General features: G+C 39.6%; 1 protein-coding gene across 8 annotated transcripts in view; it reads right to left on the bottom strand.

Annotated features, from left to right (window-relative positions):
- Positions 1–1,979: 1,979 nt before the first annotated feature.
- The window catches only part of CCT6B (chaperonin containing TCP1 subunit 6B), a 46,297-nt gene continuing 28,001 nt past the window's right edge, over positions 1,980–20,275 (bottom strand). For 5 of the 8 annotated variants that reach the window (XM_055388484.2, XM_055388482.2, XM_004041928.5 and 2 more), the window contains 4 exons: positions 19,149–19,282; positions 17,736–17,838; positions 15,747–15,819; positions 14,705–14,903 (listed from right to left, as the gene is read on the bottom strand). In XM_055388484.2, coding sequence (XP_055244459.2) covers positions 14,834–14,903; positions 15,747–15,819; positions 17,736–17,838; positions 19,149–19,282 — 380 coding nt within the window. In that variant the 3' untranslated portion in view covers positions 14,705–14,833. Of the gene's footprint in view, positions 3,113–10,074; positions 10,198–14,704; positions 14,904–15,746; positions 15,820–17,735; positions 17,839–19,148; positions 19,283–20,275 lie in introns of those variants that run through there. The other 3 variants (XM_055388481.2, XM_055388486.2, XM_055388483.2) reach the window with 3 other exon arrangements.

Here is a 20,275-nt window from a genome sequence, read left to right as displayed (position 1 = left end):
CCATCACTGACCCCTTCCATTAGCTCAGCAGGGTAGATGAGGCTGAGGCTGCTTTACCTGTCTGGCGTCCTTCTTCCTACCTTCTCAGCATGAGAACCCTGGTTTTTTTGCCAATGAGCCTAACTAAAGACTACCTTTTAAAGCCTCTGTTGCAATTAGGTGTAGCCATAGGGCTAAGTTCTGGATAATGAAATGTCAGAGGAAGTCATTGTGTGAGACTTCTAGAAAAGCTTCTTAAAAGGAAGTGAAGGCCGGGTGTGGTGGCTCACGCCTGTAATCCCAGCACTTTGGGAGGCCTAGATGGGCAGGATCACCTGAGGTCAGGAGTTCCAGACCAGCCTGACCAACATGGTGAAACCCTGTCTCTTCTAAAAATACAAAAATTACCCGGGCATGGTGGAGTGCACTTGTAATCTCAGGTACTCAGGAGGCTGAGGCGAATTGCTTTGAACCCAGGAGACGGAGGTTTCAGTGAGCCAAGATCACGCCACTGCACTCCAGCCTGGGTGACAGAGCAAGATTCTGTCCCCCTGCCAAAAAAAAAAAAAAAAGGAAGTGAGACTGCTGAGGTGGGCCCTTTCTATTCTGTTATAACGGCTGAAGGTCCAACAGACATTGCAGATCATTAAGGCAACTCTGAGGATGAAAATTATGTGCCCAGAAGAGTGGAACAAAAAAATTAGAAGCCTGGGCCTCAAATAATAGTGAGAAACCACTATACATAAATCCTGATTTCCCTGTCTCTGAACATGAGAGAAAAATAACCTTTTTTTTTTTTTTTTTTTTTCAAGACAGAGTCTTGTTCTGGTCACCCCAGGCTGGAGTGCAGTGGCACGATCTCAGCTCACTGCAACCTCTGCCTCCCAGGTTCAAGCAATTCTTGTGCCTCAGCCTCCTGAGGAGCAGGGATTACAGGCACACATCACCATGCCTGGGTAATTTTTTATTACCCAGAGACGGGGTTTCACCAAGTTGGCCAGGCTGGTCTCGAACTCCTGACCTCAAGGGATCTGCCCACTTTGGCCTCCCAAAATGCTAGGATTACACGCATGAGTCACCATGCCCGGCCCAAGAAAAATGAACTTCTATGTTGCTTAAGTTAATATCATTCCTGATCTCAACTTCAGGCAGCCAAATGCATGTCTTGACTTATACAGTAGCTTTACCATCATTCCCATTTGGAAACAGGCTGACAGGTTGCCCAAAATCCAACAGTTAAGAAGTGTGATTCAAACTTGAATCTTTCTGGTTCCAAAAGCTATACTCCTCCAATCCTTCCGGTAACAGCCCTTGGGAAAATTCACTCTCTTTAACTCATGAGAAGGCACAAACACTACAGTAGAGTTTAGAACAGCTGAAAACCTTTACATCCCCTGCTCTTGTCTCAGAGATGCACATCAGAGCAGATTGTCTTACACCTTACCTATGCACTCTAGTAGGTAAGTTAACCATATACCAGACAGAAGGGAGATTTTTAATTTCCCAGTTAACATCTCCTCTGCCTCCAAATTCCAAGTTGCCAGACTCTTTCAGGGATCCCATGGAAAATCCTATAAACTCACTCTCATGCAAACTTGACAACATGCTCTTTTCTCAGGAATACTTATATTTATGAATTCCTTAGAATTTTCTAGACACTGGATTATGTTGTCTGAAAATAATTTCCCTTTCTTGCCTAATGGCACTAGCTAAAACCTCTAGTACTATGTTGAAGAAGTAAGAGTGGGCAGCCTTCCTTTGTTCCTGATCTTAGGTAGAATGCATTCAGGCTTTCACCCTGAAGTATGATGTTTTCTGTAGGTTTTTTGTAGATGCCTTTTATCAGGTTAAGGAAGTTTCCTTTATTCTAAGTTTGAGTTTTTATCATAGATTTTGTAAAGAATTTTTGTGTGTATATTGAGATAATTGTGTAGTTTTATCCTTTATTCTACTAATTTGGTATATTATATTAATTGATTTTTGGATATTAAACCAACCTTGCATCCCTGGGATAAATCCCACTTGGTCATATTATATAATCTTTTTTATATGATGCTGGATTTAGTTTGCTCATATTTCATTAAAGAATTTTGCTCAGATATTGTTCTGTAGTGTTCTTTTCTTTGATATCAGGAATACTTGCTGTGTCAGAAGCCCACAAGACCACTTCTGGGTTCAGTGGATCAGAACTCAGCATGTAGTTATACTCATGGCTATAGTTTATTACAGAGAAATGATACAAAGCAAAGTCAGCAAATTATCCCATCTGGCACATGGGATAAGTCCAGAGGAAAGTTAAGTGCAAATTTCCAAGGTCCTCTCTCGTGGAGTCAGGCAAGATGTTCTTAATTTTTCCAGCAACAAATTGACAATGTGTAAAATGTTGCCAACCAGGAAAGCACATTAGAAACCCAGAGTCCAGGATCTTTTTTAGAAGCTGATTATATAGGAACTACATGCCTACATACCCAAATGTACCCAAAATTCCAGACTTCCAAAAGGAAAGCAGGTATTCAGTATAAATAATACTGACAGTCTGAACGTAGGGTAGTGAGAACACTCCCAAATCCAAATTCCCAGATATCAACCAAGGACCAACCTTGAAAGCAGGCCTTTCAAAGGATAAAACCTGGGCCTGCTATAACTCTTTTCTACATACTTGCTTTTAAAACAAAAACTCAGACCAAAAGAAATACTAATGTTGGAATTTTAGCCACAGGAGGTAGGAAGTTTGAATGTCGGGACATTCTTGGTACCTTCAAACTATAGTCCCTTAGCTTACCCACATATGGGTGTAAGGTTAAGCCTGCATCTCTAGAAAGTTTAATGTGATAATAATAAAGTAACAGAAAAGGGATCTCACTTCATGTCATGCAGTGCTTAGGCAGAAATATTTTTCCTGAACTGTAGGAAAAATGGCTTTATAGGCCTTGTGGCCTTTTGGCAACATTAGGCCCCCCAAACTGCACATCTCATCAGTCACAGTTCTGGAGCAGAGATTGAAAGAATGCCAAAGGGGGAAACAGGAAAGCACACATGTATTTGGCAAACCCCTGTGGCACACTCACCAATCTGCCTCCAGGCAGCAGGATCCTGGTCCCACAGCCAAAGTAGTGTTGACACTTCTCCACTGCTAGAGGCAAAAGTTTGCAGAGTTATTGTCATTAGTTGATTTTGCTCTATTTATGTAACAAACTGCATGCCCAATGCATACTGATGCATAACTATTGATGATAATAAAAATAATAGTAGCTAAGCAGTCGTTAAGTACAAAGTATGGCTCAAGCACTATGTATAGCAATCAACACATACTGACTTATCCTCACAACAATCCTGTAAGATAGGTAAAATATTATAATCCATTTATAGATGAGAAAACTGAGGTTAGGTGACTAGCCCCATGTCAAACAGCTGATAGATGGTAGAGGTGGAATATGGTTCCACACACTATGGTTCCAGAGCTAACATTCTTCTTTTTAGTTGTTTTGTTTTGTTTTTGTTTTTGTTTTAGAGACAGGGTATTGCTCTGTCACCCAGGCTGGAGTGCAGTGGCACAATCAAAGCTCACTACGACCTTGAACTCCTGGGCTTAAGCGCTCCTCCCACCTCAGCCTCCCGAGTAGCTGCGACTATAGGTGCATGCTACCATGCCTGGCTAATTTTTTATTTTTTCTAGAGATGAGGTCTTGCCATGTTGCCCAGGCTGGTCTTGAACTCCTGGGCTCAAGCAGTCTTCCTGCCTCAGCTTCTCAAAGTGCTGGGATTACAGGCATGAGACACCAAGCCCAGCCTCAACATTTTTAATTGCCAACACAACCCTGTTTCACAAAGACAACTGCATGACAGAGGGGTTTCCAACATTGTCCTCCCCATAGGATAGTCCACCACGTTCTCCAACCTAGATTGGGGCATAGGGTAGAAAAGAGTACTTTTAAGACTAAGGTTTAGTGAAGACAAAGAACCAAGTAACCCAAACAATATACTAGTAGGTAGACTCCTGAACAGTTAAAGTTTTCTTCAGTGGTACCATCTTCCTGAGCACATCTGGAAACACAAGTTACATCTGGCTGTCACAAAGAATGGAGGGTGGTACTGGCCTTTAGTGCCTGGATGCCAGGGGTGTGAAACATCCTACAATCTCTAGAAAGTTCTACAATTGATAGAACAGTCAAGCACAATGAATGGTGTGCCCCCACTAATACTGCATGACCAACTGGCCCTTGTATACAGCTCTAGGACTATAGAAGAAAGAAGCAATAGGAAAAATCGTTTTAAGCTCACTGCTCTCAAAGCCTTTCCTTATGCATTTTGAGCTTTTGTGAAGCTCCTGCCAGGCAAGCATATGGCCCAAACCTGTTTCTCAACCTCTGCATCTAAATTTATCTCCAAGTTAAGGGCAGAAGCCAGATACAGGCCCACAGGATATTTGTCCAACAAGGCACTTGGCTTCATCCTGGCCCAGGCAGCAAACAGACACAGGGCTATGTCAGGTGATTCTTGGACTAAGCAATTGAGAAATGTTCAGAAAGTCTCAGAAGGAAGGAGACTGTAGTCATTGTTCATTGTGACCATCATTAGCTCAGTTCTTTAATGCCAAGAACTCTGCCAAGCATGGAGAAGATGGCAAGTCAGGCCCATGGGAAAACCATTCTTACCATCTGTGGGCTCTAGGGAAATACCTGCACCCCGGCACTTCCCTTCTCTCTCTGTCCTCAAACATAATATCCCTCAGTAAAGGCCCAACTCGGGTCCCCAAGTGTCCTCTTTAAAGAAGGGCTAATATTTATGAAGTAGCTAAAGAGCAGGGTAGTCAGGAATCCACAATTAATTCAATACTATAAGGCTATCTTTATAAAATGTTTAGCAGCATATGTTTTTGTTTTTGTTTTCACAAAAGCCAACCAAAAACACTGATCTTCCAGGTTCCCATCTCTGTCCCTTTCCTATTAGCCTAAACATCAGGCCAGAAAAAGTATGACTGAAGATTAAATCTAATTCTGGGGCACTTGATTTCCTCATTAAAGACTTCAATCTAGAATAGAATAAGGAAAGCAAGACTATTTACAGAGTCACTGGGGATGTCCTTAATGATTATATCCTTGTTCCCCTAGATCTCTTTGACAATTATACAGGCAGCTGTAAAGGAAGAGTGAATGGATTGTTACAAGGCCTTAATACCTAGAGATATTAAACTGAATTACGTTCAAGAGCCAAAACCCTGGGATGGCAGTGGTATTGTGGGAGGCTGGGAGGGTAGTAATGTATGACTATGAGACAGGATCAAAACATAAAGCAATAGTGATGGCACCAATAAAGTGATCGCAAAGAAATAGTTATTGTTACAGAAAGGACTGTAAAAAAAGATAGGTTAGAAACAAGCAGTCAGGAGAATGGCAGACAGGGGGATATCGATTCTTGGCTCATGATATTTTAACTGTAGCTGGGAGATTTATGAAACAATCTTAGGATAAAGTATTTTTTATTTTTAAGGGAACTGTCATGAATTTTTTATGTACTTAAAAGTTGGATATTCTCCAACAGACAGAAAAATTAGTTAAGTAATTTGCATTGATATGGTTTGGCTGTGCCCCCAACCAATCTCAACTTGAATTGTATTTCCCAGAATTCTCATGTTTTGTGGGAGGGACCCAGTGGGAGGTAATTGAATCATGGGGGTCAGTCTTTTCCCTACTATTCTCATGATAGTGAGAATACTGATCTGATGGGCTACAAGATCTGATGGGTTTATCAAGGTTTCTGCTCTCCTTCTTCCTCGTTTTTCTCTTGCCATCGCCATGTAAGAAGTGCCTTTCACCTCCCGCCATGATTCTGAGGCCTCCCCAACTATGTGGAACTGTAAGTCCAATTAAACCTCTTTTTATTCCCAGTCTTGGGTATGTCTTTATTAGCAGTGTGAAAATGGACTAATATAGTAAATTGGTACCAGTAGGGTAGGGCATTGCTGAAAAGATACCCAAAAATGTGGGAGCAACTTTGGAACTGTGTAACAGGCAGAGGTTGGAACAGTTTGGAGGGCTCAGAAGAAGACAGGAAAATGTGGGAAAGTTTGGAACTTCCTAGAGATTTGTTAAATGGCTTTGACCAAAATGCTGATAATAATATGAGCAATAAGGTCCAGGCTCAGGTGGTCTCAGATGGAGAGGAGGAACTTGTTGGGAACTGGATCAAAGGTGACTCTTGTTCTGTTTTAGCAAAGAGACTGGCAGCATTTTGTCCCTGCCCTAGAGATCTGTGGAACTTTGAACTTGAGAAACATGATTTAGGCTATCTGGTGGAAGAAATTTCTAAGTAGCAAAGCATTCAAGAGGTGACCTGGGTACTGTTAACAGCACTCAGCTTTAAATAGGAAACAGAGCATAAAAGTTCAGAAAATTTGCAGCCTGGCTATGTGATAGAAAAGAAAAAACCATTTTCTGGGGAGAAATTCAAGCCGGCTGCAGAAATTTGCCTAAGTGGCAAGGAGTCTAATGTTAATCCCCAAGACCATGGGGAAAATGTCCCCAGGCCATGTCAGAGACTTTCACAGCAGCCCCTGCCATCACAGGCCCAGAGGACCAGGAGGAAAAAGTGGTTTCATGGGCCAGGCCCAGGGTCCCCATGTTGTGTGCAGTCTAGGGACTTGGTGCCTTGTGTCCCAGCTGCTCCAGACTTGGCTGAAAGGGGCCAACATAGAGCTCAGGTTGTGGCTTTAGAGGGTGGAAGCCCCAAGCCTTGGGAGCTTCCATGTGGTATTGCACCTGCAGGTACACAGAAGTCAAGAACTGAGGTTTGGGGACTTCCACCTAGATTTTAGAAGATGTATGGAAACACCTGGATGCCCAAGCAGAAGTTTGCTGCAGGGGCAGGGCCCTCATGGAGAACCTCTGCTAGGATGGTGTGGAAGGGAAATGTGGGGTTGGAGCCCCCACACAGAATCCCTACTGGGGCACTGCCTAGTGGAGCTGTGAGAAGAGGGCCACCGTCCTCTAGACCCCAGAATGGTAGAGCCACCAACAGCTTGCATCTGCACCCGGAAGAGCGGCAGACACTCAACGCCAGCCCAAGAAAGCAGCCAAGAGGGAGGCTGTACCCTGCAAAGCCACAGGGGTGGAACTGCCCAAGACCATGGGAACCCACCTCTTGCATCAGCATAACCTGGATGTGAGACCTGGAGTCAAAGGAGATCATTTTGGAGCTTTAAAATTTGACTGCCCCGCTGGATTTTGGACTTGCTTGGGCCCTGTAACCCCTTTGTTTTGGCAAATTTCTCCCATTTGGAATGGCTATATTTACCCAATACCTGTATCCCCATTGTATCTAGGAAGTAACTAGCTTGTTTTTGATTTTACAGGCTCATAGGCAGAAGGGACTTGCCTTGTCTCAGATGAGACTCTGGACTGTGGACTTTTGAGTTAATGCTGAAATGAGTTAAGATTTTGGGGTACTGTTGGGAAGGCATGATTGGTTTTAAAATGTGAGGACATGAGATTTGGGAGGGGCCGTGGCAGAATGATATGGTTTGGCGGTGCTCCCACCCAAATCTCAACTTGAATTGCATTTCCCAGAATTCCCATGTTTTGTGGGAGGGACCCAGTGAGAGGTAATTGAATCATGGGGGCTGGTCTTTCCCATGCTATTCTTGTGATAGTGAGTAAGTCTCACAAGATCTGATGGGTTTATGAAGAGTTTCTGCTTTTCCTTCTTCCTCATTTTTCTCTTGCCATCACCATGTAAGAAGTGTCTTTTGCCTCCCACCATAATTCTGTGGCATCCCCAAACATGCGGAACTGTAAGTCCAATTAAACCCCTTTTTCTTCCCAGTCTCAGGTATGTCTTTATCAGCAGTGTGAAAATGGACTAACACATGCATTAAAAATAGATAGATCTGGCAGTTCTAGCACATAGCAGTCTAGCTAATGTGGACCACCCTCCACCTCACCCCTAATTTACAAACATAAAAATGCTAGAGGAAATGTATGGCTTGCAATGAGATACCATTTCATACCCAATAGGATGGCTGTTATCAAAAAATAACAAATATTGGTGAAGATATAAATTAGTGCCCTTGTCTACTGCTGGTGAGTATAAAAATGTAAAGAAATTCCTCAAGAAATTAAAAATAGAATTACCATGTGATCCAGCAAATCCATTTCTTTGTATATATTCAAAAGAACTGAAAGTAGGGACAAACATATTTGCACACCCGTGTTCATAGCAGCATTATTCATAATAGCCAAAAGGTAGAAATAACCCAAGTGCCCATCAATGGATGAATAAATAAATAAAATGTGGTAGGTACATATATTGGAATATTATTCAGCCTTAGAAAGAAATTCTAACACACACTACAATATTAATGAACATAGACAACATTACGCTAAGTGAAATAAACCAGTTGCCAAAAGACTGTATGATCCCATTCATATGAGGTACATAGAGTAGTCAAATTCATAGAGACGGAAAGCAGAATGTGATTAACAGGGGCCAGGGGGAGGGGGAAATGAGGAGTTATTGTTTAATGGGTACAGAGTTTCAGTTCTGCACGGAAAAGAAGTACTAGAGACGGATGGTAGAGATGGTTGCACAACAATGCACACATACTTAATCCCACTGAGCTATACACTTAAAAGTGGTTAAAATGGTAAATTTCATGTTATATATATTTTACCATTAAAATAAATAAATAAGGAGCATACAAAACAGAAACAAAAACTATATGGCTGAGCTTAAAAAAGAGAAAGGGAAATTATCTTCCAAAGGAAGTCAAAGCAGAGTGACAAACTTTGAAGGTGAACTATAGAAGCCAGAGAAAATAAGAAACTAGATGTAAGATCTAGTCTAGATGTCAGGCTTTTAACACTCACACAGAAACAGGACCACACTTGCAGGAAGGAGTTGAAGTTAAGGCCCCTAAATGAAACAAGAGCCTTAAAAAGGCACATTTACGGAGGCCAATGCAGAGGCTGGATGCACTCCACCCACCTGCCAAGTGAAGTAATGGGAAAACTTGCTCTGCTCAGGATGCCTATGAGAAACTGAAGCTCTAGGCCTACACCATGCTCAGGTGTGGATTGTGAAATTATACCACCTGAGGGTTTCAAAAAAAAGGTAAAAATGGTCCCATGTTTATAACTTGCCAATGAGAGTGCAAACTGGTATAAACCCTATGGAAGGGAATTTGGAAATATGTGTCATAATAACAAAGCCTGTACAATAGCAGAAAACAATGAGATAATATTTTCAAAGTGCTGAGAGAAAACAATGGGTAAACTTAGTAAATTATCATTCAATAGTAAGGAGCAATAAAGACCTTTTGAGGGCAGCAAAACTAAGAGAGTATTACTACCAGATGTACACTACAAGGAGAAAGAATATATAGCAGTAAGAAAGAAAGTGAATCCAGAAGGAAGAAGACAGTTGAAAGAAAGAGTGGTGAACAAAGAAATGAATAAACATATGGAAAGTCTAAACAGAAACCGACTTTATAAAATAATAGTGATTCTCAGCCTGACCAACATGGTGAAACCCCGTCCCTATTAAAAATACAAAAATTAGCCAGGCGTGGTGGTGCGCACCTGTAATCCCAGCTACTTGGGAGGCTGAGACAGGAGAATCGCTTGGACCCGGGAGGCAGAGGTTGTGGTGAGCTGAGATTGCACCACTGCCCTCCAGCCTGGGCGACAGAGTGAGACTCCATCTCAAAATAATAATAATAATAATAGTGATTATTACTATAACTAATTTAAGAGATTTAAAAACAAGAAGGAACTAAAATATTGAATGAGAACACGTGTAAACACAGGAGGAATTACTGTATTTAAAATGTTTTAAGGACTTTGTATTGTTAGGGAGGAGCAGAGTTACTATGTTAAGTATGCAAGTTAAAAATTTTAAATTAACCCTACAGTAATAAAAATAGAATATATCATTTCCAAACCATCAAAGAGAAAAAAATGGGGAGTAGACAAAACTGAATCAATCTAATTGAAGGTAGTAAAGAGAAAGCATTTTTTAAAAAGAAGAGTAAACAAAAAGTATCAAAATTATATAGTAGAAATAAATCTATCACTAATCATCAAAAATAACTAAACTCACCAGTTAAAAGATACTGCCCAATTACTCCTGTAATCTCAGCACTTTGGGAGGCCAAGGCAGGAGGATCGGTCCAGCTCAGGAGTTCCAGACCAGCCTGGGCAACATAGCGAAACCCCATCTCCACTAAAAATAAAATAAAATAAAAAATAAATGAGCCGGATGTGGTGGTGCTCACCTGGAGTCTCAACTACTTGGGAAGCTAAAGTAGAAGAATCCCTTGAGCCCAGGAGATCGAGGTTGCAATGAGTTATTAAATTAATAAAATCTAGCAATAATGTGTTTTTAGAGACACACTTAATACCTGAAAACAAAGAAATTTCATAAAAGGATGGGAAAACATACTAGAAAAATAGTATCCTTTCCCTATCCCCTGCACCAAAATAGAGCTGGCATTGCTAGATGAATATAAAACAAAATAAGACTTTAAGGGAAAAAGTATCATTTTATAAAGCATTTCTATAAAAATATAGATTATCAAAACAGCCTCGAAAGGAAATAGAAAACATGAGACCTAAAATAATAAAGAAAATTGAATCAGTAGTCAAAAATCTATCCTTCCCATCTAAAAAACTACTAGACTCAGACCAAACTGTCAAGAAATAGATAACCCTCCATTTTACCAATCAAACTTCCACAGAAAACAAAGAGTAATAATTCCTCAACTCATTTTATGAGGCTAATATGTCACTGATGTAAAAATTAGAAGAGGAAAGTAGAACAAGTAAAATTATAGGCCAACAGTGCTTATGAACACATGTAAAAACCTAAATAAATATTAGCATTGAGTCCAGCAGTATATAAATAGTACCATATTTCATTGAATCTAAAATGTCACTCATTATAAGATGCACCCATTACTTCATAGACTAAAAGAAAATGCTATCACTTCAACCATGACATAATACTTTATCATTCATACATTTTTTACATTTACTGTAAGAGCTTTTTAAACTTACATATACAATTTTTTATCATATATCATTCCTATGCATTAATAACATAGGCAAAATAATAAGGTAAGATACTCTTAAGACTTCATAATCAAGAGTCCAACTCTTCTAAATCACTTTTCAACTTAAGAGTCTCTGACACTCATTCTCACCATCAAGAAGTGGTAATGCAACATTTCATGAAAAAGTCTCTACTACTATCTCTGGTATTTTCTTCTAAGCCATTGACACATATTCTGAAAATTCTGATGTTGAAGTTTTTTTCTTTAACTTCCTGGAACATGACATTGTAGTATAGAAACATACTGAAAGCCAGGTGGGGTGGTCCCCACCTGTAATCCCAACACTTGGTGAGGCTGAGGTGGAAGGATCACTTGAGGCCAGGTGTTCAAGACCAGCCTGGGCAACACAGTGAGGCCCTGTCTCTACATGCATACATACATACATACATACATACATACATACATACATACATACAAGAAATATACTGGAATATGCCCTGCTTAGATTTTAAAAGTATAAGCATAGATTGCAAATCCCACTTGATGTAAACAAAACTTTTAAAATACATTTTATATATATATAACTTATTATATAAGTCCAGATTCAGAAACTTGGGGTAAGGCAGTTCCAGATAGTTTCATTTCACCTGTAAACTGTGTCACTTTGGCTGATATTGTAATTTGTAAATGTATCATATGTTTACAGACATGGCCTGCATTAATGTTCATATTTTGGTTTTTGTTGAATCTCCTGTCTGCTTGCCAAAACCTAGGATGCTTCAGGCCCATGTACAATCAAAAGCAGAGGCATCCTTGAGCGTTAAAGCATTGAACTAACTGGAAAATGCAATATACCATATAACTGAAGTGAAAAAAGGCTGTATTTTTGTGTTTTTTTAAATAAAAGTTTGTGTAACTTTTTTTAAAAAAAGAAATACACTGGAATACTCCAAAACTGCTAAAATGAGTGAATGGATAAGTCTCAAAACCATTAAGTGAGAAATAAAAGCACAAAAGTATATCTACAGAGCGATACAATTTATACATTTTAAAAATCCAAGAAAAGGCTCGGTACTCAATAATCCCACCACTTTGAGAGGCCAAGGCAGGGGGACTGCTTGAGGCCAGGAGTTCAAGAACAGCCTGGGCAACATAACAAGACCCCATCTCCACAAAAAAACAAAAAACAAAAAACAAAAAAAAAAAAAGAAAGAAAGAACGGAAAAAAAGAAAAAAAAAGAAAAATTCACCAGTTAGCTAGGTGTGGTGTCATGTGCCTATAGTCCTAGCTACTCAGGAGGCTGAGGTGAGAGGATTGCTTGAGCCCAGAAGTTTGAGGCTGCAGTGAGCTGATTGTGCCACTGCACTCCAGCCTGGGTGACACAGTGACACCCTGTGTGACACAGTGACACCCTGTCTCTAAATAAACTAAATAAATAAATACCCCAAACAAAATTTTTATGTTGTCACAGGTATGCAAAAGAATAAAGAGTGGCTGGGCGCAGTGGCTCACAACTGTAATCCCAGCACTTTGGGAGGCCGAGGTGGGTGGATCATCTGAGGTCAGGAGTTCAAGACCAGTCTGGCAAACATGGTGAAACTCTGTCTCTACTAAAAATACAAAAGATCAGCCAAGCATGGTGGCAGGTGCCTGTAATCCCAGCTACTCGGGAGGCTGAAGCAGGAGAATCGCTTGAACCTAGGAGGTGCAGGTTGCAGTGAGCCACGATCGTACCACTGTACTCCAGCCTGAGCAGCAAAACTGTCCAAAAAAAAAAAAGAATAAAGAGTGGGAAAAATAAAACTGAATAGGCAATAAAGATCACCTCTAGGGAAGAAGGGCGGAAAAAGCATGATGGGGAGTGGGTGGGGGAAGTGGCATCTTAACATTTTGTATTTTGGTATTTCTTTAAAGAAAATCTGGCTGGGTACAGTGGCTTATGCCTGTAATCCCAAAACTTTGGGAGGCCGAGGCAGGCAGATCACTTGAGGTCACGAGTTTGAGACCAGCCTGGCCAACATGGCGAAATGCCATCTCTGCCAAAAATACAAAATTAGCCAGGTGTGGTGGCAGGCTCCTGTAGTCCCAGCTACTTGGGAAGCTGAGGTAGGAGAATCGCTTGAATCCAGAAGATGGAGGTTGCAGTGAGCCAAGATGGTGCCACTGCACTCCAGCCTGGGTGACAGGAGGGAGACTCTGCCTCAAAAAAAAAAAAAGAAAAAGAAAAGAAAAGAAAATCTGAAACAAATATGGCAAAATGTTACTATTTGTTAAAGCTAAGTGGAGGGTACAAATGTGTTTATTATATTACTTTCTGTCTTTTTGGTATATTTTAAATATTTCAAAATTTAAACAATGTTACACAGAAAAGATCTGGCCATATGCATGGTAAGCCCATTTTAAAAGGCCTATCCTATAGAATAAAGACAAGTTTAAAAAGGAGATCTTTCTTTATAACAGCAAAAAAAAATTGAAAACAGAATTAGTAAAATAAATTGTGGTATAACCATACAATGCAATGCTATGTAACCATAAATAAGTGATGGTTCAGAAGTCTGAATACTAGGCCAGGTGTGCTGGCTCATGCCTGTAACCTGAGTACTTTGGGAGGCCAAGGCAGGCAGATCACCGAAAGTCAGGAGATTGAGATCTGCCTAGTCAACATAGTGAAACCCCTTCTCAACTAAAAATACAAAAATTAGTCAGGCGTGGTGGTGTGCACCTGTAATCTCAGCTACTAAGGAGGATAAGGCAGGAGAGTCACTTGAGCCTGGGAGGCAAAGGTTGCAATGAGCCGAGATCATGACTGCACTCCAGCCTGGGTGAAGAGTGAGACTCCATCTCAAAAAAAAAAAAAAGAAGAAGAAGAAGTCTGGATACTGCCTTAGAAAGATGCTGACAGCATATTAAGTGGAAAAAACGGCTATAAAATTATAGGGTTAAAGGAACCTTCTCCCATATGCACAAACAAGCCAAAGTTCCATTAATGCACCTGCCATATTTTAGTCTCTTATCAACTACCATCCACAGAAAGAAGTTAACCACAAGAACTCTAATAAAAATAAAAAGCATAATAGATTAATTCTAGAGTTTCAAACAAGAAAGATATTGCTATAATATCTATACTGAACAGTTGTATTATAAGCCAAAAATAATTATTTCCCACCATTGGTGTCAACAATTCTCATCTTTCCAGATGAGACCTGTTCTATCTCACCATCTAGACAGAGAGCTACCAGAGCTAGCACAGTAGCATAAATTGTTGATCATACATACAAAAAAAACCAGATAAAATATAATAAATGATATACAAAATAAATTGAGTCAGATATTATAAACAATGCAACCCAAAGCTACACGCCATATTTATAAGAGGAAAGAGTGGCAGCAAAAAGTCACTGAAAGAATTTTGGGAGAAAATGAAACATTCTGTCCTACTACATTTATACCCTCTTGATAAATTGGAAATTTACTTGGGTGTACTAAAACCTCTATTTTGTTAATTAAAACTTGCCAAAAGGTCTAAGTATCATAAAGATCCTATGCTATAAAAACTGCAATAGCATATAACAAAGAGTGGGGAGTTAGGACTCTTGGGGAAATATTTAATTATTATTCCTTTACTGTAAAAGTATTTATTGCGTTCTTTATACCTTGATGAAATATTTTTGAGACTATTAAGACCCAAAAGACATAAACTGCATTTATTGTGTAGAAATTCAGAATGGCTCAGGCTACACAATAGTAGTCAGATGTAAAGTGTACTAAATTTCATCTTCTAGAAGGGTTGATTTTGAATTCAATCATCATTTGAGAGAAGACATCCCAGCTCGCATAATTTCATCAACCAGGAGAATGCTGGTGGCAATCACTGTGCTAAGGAAAAAGATGAGAGGGTGAGTAAAGCCTACTAACCCACTCTTAGCTTTTTTCCCCAGCAATCTTTACCTATGTAGGGTACTTTGTTCTTTAATGATGTTAGTATGATGTTTTATGAGACAAGGCTATTATAAATACAAATACAAATGTCACCCTTTTTTTTTTCCCAAGATGGAGTTTCACTTTTGTTGCCCAGGCTGAAGTGTAATGGCAAGACCTCAGCTTACTGCAACTTCTGCCTCCCAGGTTCAAGCAATTCTCCCGCCTCAGCCTCCCGAGTAGCTGGCATAACAGGCACCCGCCAACACGCCTGGCTAATTTTTGTATTTTTAGTAGAGACAGGGTTTCACCATGTTTGCCAGGCTGGTCTCGAACTCCTGACCTTAGGTGATTCACCCGCCTCGGCCTCCCAAAGTGCTGGGATTACAGGCGTGAGCCACCGCACCGGCCCAAATGTCACCCTTTGTATTATAATTTAAACTCCTTTGCTGATAAAGTGCATTCCTGATTTATATTTCAGCAAAATTGAGCTTATTTTTACAATATCATTTGATTTTCTCCATCATGCATGTGCTATTATTTCAGTAAATTTCCCCTTTTCTTTCCCCCTCAAATAGTCAGATTAATTTTTCTTAGAACTTAACACTGCTAGATCTAAAATATAAAAGGGACTATGGACTATAAAACGACAGAAGCTAGTTCTAATAACTGAATACCACACCTTTCATACACTTGACAATTTTTCCACTGTACAGGGACAAAAATAATAGAAAAAATTTCATCTTAATATTATCAATTATAACTCTACAGGTCTTTCACTTTATGTTCATACGAACTTACCAAGAATGAAGAAGTTGTTTTTTTACACAATAATTATCCCAAACTCCTGCATCTGCTGCTACCATTGGCTCACCTGAAAAGTAAAAACAATTTTCATACCAAAATCTTAGTATTTGCTATTAATATTAATTGATATCTTCTAAAAATACTTAATACATTACCAAAACTACTTTTGTCAAGGTCATCAATGACCTCCATATTGTTAAATCCAATGGTTGATTCTCAGACCTCATCTACCAGTATTTAACACAGTTGATCACATTCTCCCGCCTACTCTGTGTTATCTTCCAGGATACCACACTCCTCTGGTTTTCTTTCTTTTGCACTAGTGGCTCCTTTTCTGATTACTTTGCTGCTTCTTCCTCTTCCTCCCTGACCTCTTAACGTTGGAGTACCCAAAAGTTCAGTCCCAGCCTCTTTTCTCTCTACCCTTAATCCCTAGGTGATCTCATCCAGACTTTTAGATTTAAACCATACACATCTGCTGACTCTCAAGGTTTTTTGGGTGTTTTTGGTTTTTGTTTTCTTTCTTTCTTTTTTTTTTTTTTTTGGTGTTTTGTTTTTGTTTTTGAGACAGAGATCTTGCCCTGTCACTCAGGGTGGAGTGCAGTGATGCCATCTCAGTTCCCTGCAACCTCCACCTCCTGGGTTCAAGCAATTCTCCTGACTCAGCCTCCCAAGTAGCTGGGATTATAGGTGCCTGCCACCATCCCCGGCTAATTTTTGCATTTTTAGTAGAGATGGGGTTTCACCATGTTGGCCAGGCTGGTCTTGAACTCCTGACCTTTAGTGATTCACCTACCTTGGCCTCCCAGAGTGCTGGGATTACAGGCGTGAGCCACTGCACCTGGCCTGACTCTCAGGTTTTAATCTCCAACCCAGAACTCTTCCTTGAACTCCGGACCCATATATCCAACTTTTTTAATTAAAAGATTACAGATGCTTCAACTTTGACTCTGCCAAAACTGAATGCTGATGTCCTCTCACCCACAACCTGCTCCAGCCAGTATTCTCCACCACAGCTGATTGCAACTCCAACCTTCTACTTGTTCAGTTGACTTCTCTACAAAGTGGAGAGTGGCCAGAGTGATTCTCTTAAACATAATTAGGCCACGTGCCTGGCCAACATGGTGAAACCCTGTCTCTACTAAAAATACAAAAATTAGCCGGGCGTGGCAGCAGACACCTATATTCCCAGCTACTCCAGAGGCTGAGGCAGGAGAATTGCTTGAACCTGGGAGGCAGAGGTTGCAGTGAGCCAAGATCGTGCCACTGCACTCCACAGCATGGGTGACAGAACGAGACTGTCTCATAAATTAATTAATTAGGCCATGTCACACCTCTGCTCAAAATTGCTCCCTGCTCCTCTAAAGTAAAAGCCAAAGTCCTGAGACTGGTCCAAATGCCCCTGCATGATCTGACCTTCTGTCACCTCTCTCACCTCCTTCCTCAGAAACATCAGACACCGGCTTTTCCACTGGCTGTTCTCTTTCCCTAGGACACTTAACCCCAGTTGCCTACATGGCTAATTTCCTCACTTCCTTCCACTTTTTTTCAACAGACATCTAGATGATGCCTACCCTGACCAACCCTTTAAGCTGTCATTCTCTCTCCACCCTCCTATACTAGTGTTCATGATCATTATTATAGCACTCTTTTTTTTCATATAATTCATTACTTTTTCTAAAATGCTGAAGGAGTTTATTTATTAAAGTTATTATTTACTGCCTACCTTCTCCCACTACAACATAAGCTCCCAGGGGCAAATATTTTTGTCTGTTTTGTTCTGTGTGAAGCCCAAGAGGAAAACGAGCACTCAATAACTATTTCTTAAATGAATGAACATTTTTTAAGAAGCTCAAAAATAAACTAAAGGCATTCAAAATTTAAATATTAAAGTTACCCAAACCTCTACTCCTTTACCATAAGATCTGGGTAACTAAAGAATAACCTCTTTATTAAGCAGCTAATTTTCCTTCACTTTCTTACCTGTATTCAAATCTATGCCCACAAGTTGTTTTGACTCAACATGCTCAGCCTGAACTTTTACTAATGTTTCCTGTGGGTCATAACCAGCATTCTGAGCAAGAACCTTTAGGAATAAAAATAATAATATATATTATATATATATATGCATAATACCTTCACATATATCAAATATAAAAATACTCTTTACTCTTGTAAAAACACATCCATAACATGGCAATCATCTCCTTTTGAAGAATTCCACTTTTAATCTAAATCAAATTATTATTTCATCTATCTAGTAGTTTTTATATTTACTTAAACATTTCCCCTATGCACGTCACACTAAATTCTGAGGACATCAGAGTTCCCCCATTTCTACCCTACTACATTAATTTCCCTCCTTGCAAAGGTTTGTTCTGTTTTGTTTTTAGTGTGGAAGGAAGTAGAATGATATTCTTGTTTCCTCTAGTGCCGCTAGCCACATGCCCTCCAGTTCTTCATAGGCACTTGCTAAGGAAACCAGAATATTTGCAGCACCTTTGTGCCCCTCATCTTCATGAGGAGAGTCACGACCTGTGGTAACAGGGTTGGAGATACCTGCACTCCAAACCAGGCTCATTTCCAAGTGGCCCCAAATCACCAGCTGATGAGGAAAAAGGTACCACCAATGTAATGTGTACTGGGGTTACCAATTTCTGTCAACAGCAGGATCATACTGACTTTGCTGCTCTGGGGAAAGAAAAAATAGCAAATCTAATTCACAAAGATTTCACAAATTATGAAAAATTTTAATAAAAATTAGCAAAGAGATTTTGCTAACATTGTTAATAATGTTTTAATTCATGGTAATAGCATCTTTGAAGTAGTTTACTAAATTTCTAAGGTGGTTTGAAACCAATTAAGGCAAAGAGAAAGGAATGGTCGCTTTCTGTCCTTAGGTTACCACACGGAAAAATTCTGTTTTCTCTTTTTCTAGGAATTATAATGATGATGACAAATGTAAGGTTGTATCTAGGAGTGCTAAAGAGCCTCAAGCCCTCCCTCTCCACAATTTAAATTGATTACATTTGGATACCACTAACAAAACAAAGATGTACCATAAAATCTAACTAAATTTTAAATTCTAAACTTTTTCATTATGATTAGTTAATCATGAGTCATTTCTGAAGGAAATTTTTGGAGCTGCTTTAATTTTTGGAACTCAGAGAAAGAAGCAAGGGGGTAAGTTGGCTATTTCATGAGATCGTGCAAGGATTCTGGGCTGTTATCGCAAAAGTTTCCCTGCTTTAGTTGTAAAATATCTAAGAGAAAACTGTGTAAGGAAATGCATATAAATACCTGTCTACTCCATTAACTATCAGATAATATGGGCAATTTGTAATTAAACACCTTTATGTCTAAGCAGTTGTTATTTGGCCGAAAGGGTAGTTGTACCTTGGGAATAATGAGTAAGGCATCAGCAAAAGCTTGGACTCCAAGACGAGCTCTTCCTTTTATACTGTTCTTATATGTAACAAGAGCTTCAGCCATTGCCAGTTCAATTGCACCAGCTCCAGGAACCATACAACCTATTGGAGAGAAAAAATATGATTGGCAAGACATGCCATAAAGACCAAAAGAGAGAGAGAGAGAGAGAAGCAATTCACTATTTAAGTATGTTCTATTATCTACAGAAACCAAATAAATTGCACAGCTTAGTAATTACTCAGTTGTCTTATGAAACATCCTCAAGTTATATGTCATTAAATAAATAGGCATAGTACAGATAACCGGCTGCAAACAGCTTATTTTGCTCCTTACCCTCTGGTAAACAAGAATAATTTATTTTTACCTTCATCTTACTCTTTTATAACTACCTTTTTTTTTTCTGAGATGGAGTTTTACTCCATCACCCAGGCTGTACTGTAGTGGCATGATCTTGACTCACTCCAACCTCTGCCTCCCAGGTTCAAGCGATCCTCCTACCTCAGCCTTCTAAGTAGCTGGAATTACAGGCGTGAACCACCACACCCAGCTAATTTTCGTATTTTTGATAGAGATGGGGTTTCACCACGTTGGCCAGGCTGGTCTTGAACTCCTGACTTCAAGTGATCCACCCACCTCCGTCTCCCAAAATGCTGGGATTACAGGTGTGAGCCACCACACCCGGCCTTATGACTACTTTTAAGAGGTATTTATAATTTATATTGACAGGTAACTGATTACAATATCTGCCATGAAAATTCTTTACACCAAGATCATTTGTCTAGTTTTTGATAGGGAATTCTTGGAACTCAATGAAGTATTTGTTTTTTGTACTGCAGCAGAACTCAAACTGCTATCTAAGAAAAAATTTAAGTGGTATTATTATTCTAAAGCAAGAGTTTTGGTTAAACACATCAAATTTCACATCAGGATATGACTTTTATATCTGCTACTTGTATGGTTTCATAAAGTTTATGACTCTTATTTAAATCAGCAAACTTGCTTTAAAACAAAACAATACGAAAACAATCTCCCCTTTTATCTCACATCATTTTAAAATTACTACCCCCTTTCACTGCTTCACTTCACAACATAAC

Source organism: Gorilla gorilla, chromosome 4 (assembly GCF_029281585.2).
Source record: "Gorilla gorilla gorilla isolate KB3781 chromosome 4, NHGRI_mGorGor1-v2.1_pri, whole genome shotgun sequence".
Classification (NCBI taxonomy): Eukaryota; Metazoa; Chordata; class Mammalia; order Primates; family Hominidae; genus Gorilla; species Gorilla gorilla.
The sequence above is the reverse complement of the archived record's forward strand: the minus strand, read 5'-3'. Positions and strand labels throughout refer to the sequence as shown.